Source organism: Manis pentadactyla, chromosome 10 (assembly GCF_030020395.1).
Source record: "Manis pentadactyla isolate mManPen7 chromosome 10, mManPen7.hap1, whole genome shotgun sequence".
NCBI lineage: Eukaryota > Metazoa > Chordata > Mammalia > Pholidota > Manidae > Manis > Manis pentadactyla.
In genome coordinates, this window is record NC_080028.1 from 30,054,199 (window position 1) to 30,061,710 (window position 7,512).

Here is a 7,512-nt window from a genome sequence, read left to right on the forward strand (position 1 = left end):
AATATTTTACCCCAGGCACCTACAGGTTTTTGTTAGCTTTATGCTGTTTTCAAGCAATGATGTGTGCTTCGTTTGATCCCTGAATGATTTCTGTGTTACATGAAAACAAGACAGAGCACCTTGCATAAGTCCTTCAGGTAGTCCCCAGACAAATTAGAACAACAAACACAATGATTTGTGAATAAGGTCTGCTCTGCTCCCTCCAGATCTGGGGCCAGGGTTCCACACTGGGAACGTGGGCTGTCATCATCAAGATGGCCACTGAGGCTGGGATGGGTAGGCAAGGGAAAGTAAAATGACACAAAGCTTTGCTGCTAGTGTTGTTACGTTTTTCTTTATGGAGTGTTCACTTGGTTGCTGTAAACCACTGACTGTTTCATAGAGAACCTACAAAGTTGGTGCTGAGAGTCTCTGACTTGTTTTTGATGTTTCTGTAAAGGAACAGGAGCTTGGAACTCCACACTCCATCACTTTGCTGAAGTCATTCCCTCTTCCTCTTTTTATTTCTATTCTACAGTCTCTCCAAATGGCCTTGGGGAACCACAGCACCATCACTGAGTTCATCCTCCTGGGGCTGTCTGCAGACCCCCATGTCCAGTCCCTGCTCTTTGTGCTGTTCCTAGTGATTTACCTCCTGACCCTGATGGGAAACCTCACGATGCTGCTGGTGATCAGGACTGATTCTCACCTCCACACGCCCATGTACTTCTTCCTGAGTCACCTCTCTTTCCTGGATCTTTGCTACTCCTCAGCCACCGTGCCCAAGCTGCTGGAAAACCTCCTGTCTCTGAAGAAAACCATCTCTGTGGGGGGATGTCTGGCTCAGGTCTTCTTTGTGTTTGACACTGGGGGCACTGAAGCCTGCCTGCTCACAGTGATGGCCTATGACCGCTATGTTGCCATCTGCCACCCTCTATTCTATGCACAGGTCATGAGCAAGCAGATCTGTATGAGGCTGGTGTGCAGCTCCTGGATCCTGAGCTTTTTGGATGCATTCATCAACATCCTACCTGCTATGAACTTGGACTTCTGTAAGGATCAGTCCATCCCCCACTACAGCTGTGAGCTGCCCTCTCTCTTCCCTCTGTCCTGCTCTGATGTCTCCACTAGTTTTATTATTCTTCTCTGCTCCAGTCTCCTGCATGGGCTGGGAACCTTTTTCCTGATTGTGTTCTCCTATGCCCTTATTGTCTCCACCATCCTCAGTATGAGTTCCTCCTCAGGGCGAGGCAAGGCCTTCTCCACCTGCTCCTCTCACCTCACTGCTGTCCTCCTATTTTATGGTTCATTTTTCATTCGTTATCTCATGCCAACCTCAGGCTCACCCCTGGAGTTGATCACCTCTGTCCAGTACAGTGTGGTCACTCCCTTACTGAATCCCCTCATCTACAGCTTGAAGAACAATGAGGTGAAAGCAGCTGTGAGAAGGACCTTTAGAAAATATCTCAAGTATTAGCTGACCAAAAGCAGAAGATGATGGGCAGGTAGTTTACTACAGCAAAATCTATTGTTAAACTTTAAAAGCTTTTCCTGTTTTTCCTGATGTTGGAGATAGAACGTATCATAGAAATTCACAGTGTTTGGGGGTTTATTTTAAAAAAGGTGGAACAGATTCATTCATTCTGACTTATAGGCAAAGCAAAACCTCAAATGACCATATTAATCCAGCCAATTTCCTTGAACTGTCTTTTGGCTACTTTGATGGGGCTTCATCCCATTCTGTTTCCCAGTACTATGCAGTTCACTAAACAACATGGTATAAAGTCACCAGATTTTCACAGAAGGGAGCATAAAACAATGCTGAATCTACAGTCTTGGGAAGATTCAAGGACTTGGGAAAGGATGCATGATATTATCATGTATTTGGACTTGCATAGACCCAGGCCTAGGGGAGGTGGGTGCAACCAAAGGGAAATAGGGGACAGCTCAAATATAGGAGGATCCATCATGGATTCACAAAATGCAAGTTTCTAAAATCTGCTATAAATGAAACAAGGATATATCAAGACTATTTCATAAAATAGACAATTTAGCAGAAATGTATTTTGCTATCTGAGCACAATGCTAAGAACCAGAGCATAAGACATAGTTTAGGGAGAATATGGGCAGATTTTGGTGAAGAGCAAGAGAGGAGAAGAAGAGAGTCAGAAATCCAGACCAGCAGGGCAATGCAGATTTCTGGTTAACAGGTTTAGGGTGTACCTGATCTGGTCAGAAATCAATGACTGCTTAAGGCTGCAGTGAAGGATGGAAGTTCTCTCTAAAAGTCCACTCTAAGTCAAGGATTGGGCCTTAGGATGAAAGTAATTTGGGGGAACAGGTTTCAAACAATGGAGACATGAGGTCCATTCCCCACTCTAGTGTATAACGTAACAGATTAGTGACCTTTTCCTTCTCTTTCCTTGCCCTTCCCTCTTGTTGATGCCCTTCTTCCCACCCAGTCACCCAGTGCCCTCAAACTGCATTTTCATTATTCCCTATCCACAACTGTCCTGAATTTTAAGAATCAGACCAAATCATCTAAGCACAATTCAACAGCAGGCAATATACTTCAAAGTCATACTTTTCATGGCATTTTCATTTAGACTCCTCTCTTAAAAATTTCCTGATTTCTTATTAATAGAAATAACTGTAGCCCACAAGCATATTGTCTGCTTAAAGACATATTTTCCTATTTACCATATAGTTTATTAATCAGATGAGCAACAAGTCAATGCACATTGCTTCATAGTGAGGTTCTGCCAAAGAGAACAGAGTGTAAGAACACAATGGGTACCCCAAAGCATTTTAAGATTTGGCACACCTTATTTTTCTTCAAAATACCTAATTATAACAATGGATTTCATAATACTTCTCAATACACATCATTTTGAAACAAACTTTAAACATAGTTTGCAATTGTAAATACATACTAAATAAACATGAAAATAAGAAATATAATTTCATTCAACAAAAAGTTATTATTCACTTTAGGTAAATTTCCCTACCAGTATTTTGGAATTTTTCCTATACATAAAGTTTTTAATGCAACTGGTTTATTTGCCAGACTTGTTTCTTGAGCTATATTTGTGAAAGACTTCTACAACCCTGCTTTATTCATTTTCCCTTTGACATTCCTTAAAGATACCTTGAATCTTTGGTTCTCTTCTGTCATAGTGCTCAAGTTGCTGAAAATCAAAAATATATGAGGAACTTATACAACTCAATAACAAAAAGACAAATAACCTATTTAAAAATGGGCAAAGAATCTGATTAGACATTTTCCCAAAGAAGAGAAACAGGTATATTAAAAGGTGCTCAACATCACTAATCATCAGGAAAATGCAATAAAACCTCAATGATATAGGACCTCACACCTGTTAGAATGGTTATCATCAAGAAGACAGACAGCAAGTGCTGGGGAGGAGGTAGAGAAAGGGAGCAACTGTTCACAACTGGTGAGAATGTAATTTCATTTAGTCACTCTGGAAATGCAGGCTTCTCAAAGAATAAAAAATAGACCTACCAAATGATCCAGCAATTCCACTTCTGGATAAATATTCAAAGGCAACGAAATCAGACTCTCTAAGAGACATCCATGCTCCCATATTCAGTAGAGATGTTGTTTAAGGGTACAAACTTGCAATCAATAGATAAATAATTCCTAGAGATCTAAGCTAGAGTGGAATGATTATAGAAATCAGTAAACTTGCTAAGACTTTTATCTTGATATTTCCCACTACAAAAAAGAAATGATAATTATGTGCCATGATAGAGATGTTAACTAATGCTACAATGACTATCATACTGCGATACATAAATGTATCAATTCAACATGTTTACACCTTAACTTACACAAAGAGACATGTCAATTATATATCAATTTTACATTTTCAAATAAAAAGGTTTTAAAGCAAAATTTCACATAAGCTGAGTAGATTCTCATTGTGGTCCAATAACTCAGCCCCAGAGATGAGGACACTTACCATGAGAATGTGAAGCTGGAACCTGTGCCTGTGCTGCAAGCTGCTCTTTGCAATACTAGGCATGAGCTTTCATGGGGGCAGCCAATACAAATTGGATAGTTGCATAAGTAACTGTTTTTGATTTTTTAAATATATTTAATCATCAAAATGTTCATCCCTTATGCTTAAAGATAGACTTCCCAGTCTTATGGGGAAATATGCTGTCAGGTGAATTAAGTCTCACTATACACCTTCCTTAATAATTCCTAATAAGGTACCTTCCCAGTAAGTGGCCAACAGGGAAACCCTTCCCAGCTTGTCTACTTTCAAAGCCCATAAGACTCCAGGATGTACAAGTAAAGCTTCAACCCTGCAGTTCTATAGTCCATATCATGAGAATCCTTTAAGACTCTTCTATAAGCTTCTCTCTTCTAGTTAATGAGTTTAAAGTTTGCCTTCAGATCATGACCTAATGGAATACAGCTCTCTGGCTCTTCTGAGTTACACCACCTCCATCAGCCTACCTGGTTTCCTTAATCTAGATTATAGCTGAAGATTACTTGCTTCACTGATATTGTTTGCCCATATATAGAGTCACAGAGGCAGCTAAATGAAGGGTAGCCTCTGTGTTGGGTTGGGGATGACCTGAGAGAAGTCTCTCCTGTGCTCCTTTCAGAATCTTAGTGTTTCCGACTGGATTTACTCCATGACAGTGGCAGGACCAAGGCACAATTCAGATGATAAGTGTCCTAAAAATACTTTACTTGTCTATTACTAACCACCCCATCAACTCTGCTCTTCAACAATATTAGTCATGAAAGAAGAGAAAAAGCAGAATCCAGAGAAGATTCAAAGGGAAATACTGAGGTATGTGAAATTTGCCTTCCATGCACACAAACCACAAATGTTTTGGTTCCTTCCTTCAAGTGGCCTCAGGACATCAAAGGTCTTTATGCTCTTCTGAGTTTCTTACACTCTCAATGATAGTTATCCAAACGGTGTCTGCCTTTCAACACTAGGTCTATCTCTCATCCTATCTTCATTAATCTATATATCCAGTACTTACATAATTAACTAATATTTTCTCTGTGATTGCACTGAGTAGATTAATTATGAGATTATTTTCCTTGGAATATCTTCTGGAAATGATATTAGATCATTGAATCTAAATAAGTTAATAATTTTTAATGGCATTGATTTTCTTTGCCTCTCATAATTTACTCAATTTCAAATGTGGGCAAATGTTAATTTAGGTAAAATGAATTCACATTGCAGTTTATAAACTTGAGCCAAAAGTCATAAGATGGAAGGTGATAATTATTTACGATTATTTTTTATATGACCCAGGAAGTACAATTTTGCTCCACTTCTCTTTAAGGTGATATCTGACATGAACATATACACATAAACAAGAGGTGATCCATCTGAGAAGAGCTCAAACACAGCTACCCAGGCAAATTGGGAGATAACATATTTTGTTAATACCATCATGCTGGGCTCTATTTTCTTCCTACTTTCGCTGTTCTCAATAAAAGCACTCAAACTCTTTTCACTATTCTCTAAATTTCAAAATAGGCACTCAACTTCAACATGAATTGAAGCCACTGTGTTCCTTCTTTCAAGGTAAGTGAAGAGAATTTGAAATTAGTGCTTACTTATCATTGCAAGATTGAAATGAAACCCTGACATCAGTTGGTCACAGTCAGAGGATCTATGTTGGGAGTGAGGCGGGGTAAATCATGGAATCTCACAACGTGGTTTTTTACCTGCATTGTTGACAGGGTGTATGGAATCTCAGCACAGAACAGAGGCTTTTGAGTATTTAATGTCTAACACAACAATTTCTCCAAATCCTTTGGGTATTCTGGAGTTTTCTCAGACTGAATACTGGAAACAAAAGTGGAAAAACTAGGGAGTAAATATAGAGCAAATGTTTGACCAAAATCAGACAGGAAATTGCTGATTTTGAGAGATTTTCCAGTTAGAGTGAATGGATTGAATTGACTGTTTACTACTGAAGAATACAAATAAGTTGTTTATTTCTTTTTAAAAATTTTTAAATTCAAGTATCATTAATATACAATCTTATGTTAGTTTCAGATGTATATCACAGTGTTTCAATGGTCCCTGTGATACACTTATGTTGTGATTGAGAATTATTGTGCCCTTTTATTGCCCTCTTTGCATCCTATAGCATGGGAGAATATATTCATAAATGATTCATAAATGACTCATCTGATAAGGTGTGAACATCCAAAATATATAAAGAACTCATACACCTCAACACCCAAAAAATAAGTAATTCAATTAGAAAATGGGCAGAGGAACTGAACAGACACTTCTCCAAAAAGAAATACAAATGGCCAACAGACACATGAAAAAATGCTCCACATCACTAATCATCAAAGAAGTGCAAATTAAAATGACAGTGAGTTATTACCTCACACCAGTTAGAATGGACACTATCCAAAGACAAAAAACAACGAATGCTGGCAAGAATGCAGAGAAACAGAAACCATTCTATACTGTTGGTGGGAATGCAAATTGGTGCAACCTCTGTGGAAAGCAATATGGAGGTTCCTCAAAAAACTAAAAATAGAAATACCATTTGACCCAGGAATTCCACTCCTAGGAATTTACCCAAAGAAAACAAAATCCCTGATTTGAAAAGATATATGCACCTCTATGTTTATCACCACATTATTTACAATAAACTATTTATTTAGACAAGATTTTAAAAACTAAAAGAGAGGAAAATTGACTTTTCCATCTGGTCGTTCATCTTTGCTCTAGAATCAGAATTAATTTGAGTCATTAAACTGAGCTGGGAAGTACTCACCAGGTAGACAGGTAATTCGAATATGGATTTGATTAAGGGTGGGACTCTGGGAACTTGTCTAAGTAAGAAATAAGAACAGAAAGAAAATTTAGGAAAAGCAGGGCATTGGCTGGCCCAGCAAGAATGGAATCTGTTATGGTGAATTATTTGGGCAAGGACAACATAAAACTGGTGAAATTCATCAGGGGAAAACTTTCTTCAAAAGTACAGGATGCACACATGGGTCAGGCCTCTGCCTCCTGAAGTGTCCTCAAAAACTATGCTTGTGTTCTTACCTGAAGGAACCTCAGAGGCTAACCTGTGTGCCTGCACCTGTTTACAACCCCCACTCATGTCTCCTGTTGTTGGGTGATTCACCTTGATAACTCAGAGCCAATCCAGAGGACCGAAGCTCCCACCCATAGCTATACCACCAGTGTCAGTGGGGAATGAGGGAAGAGGATAAGAATGTAAGGAGAGGTAAAAATCATTAGAAAGTTGTGGTTGTTCTCTTACCTTTGGTATCAATAAGGAAAAGAGTTGATAGGGTTTTTAGTTCGTAACTTTTCTTATTCATATATTTTATCATTGCACTGATCTTAGCCATCAGTAAAAGAGATGAGGAAATTAATATTTATTGAGCTGTTACTTTGAGCCAGGTGCAATAGATAAATTTTTATATACTTAATGTACAAAATAATTGCTCCTCTACAATTTTCATAAAGAATTCCATTTTTTCCTAATTTGCAA

At 38.5% G+C, this 7,512-nt stretch overlaps 1 protein-coding gene across 1 annotated transcript; it reads left to right on the forward strand.

The window, feature by feature from the left end:
* Positions 1-526: 526 nt before the first annotated feature.
* Positions 527-1,456, forward strand: LOC118914843 (olfactory receptor 8S1-like). The gene has a single exon (XM_036890093.2). It carries the CDS (start codon positions 527-529, stop codon positions 1,454-1,456), a length of 930 nt encoding a protein of 309 aa, XP_036745988.2.
* Positions 1,457-7,512: the final 6,056 nt, after the last annotated feature.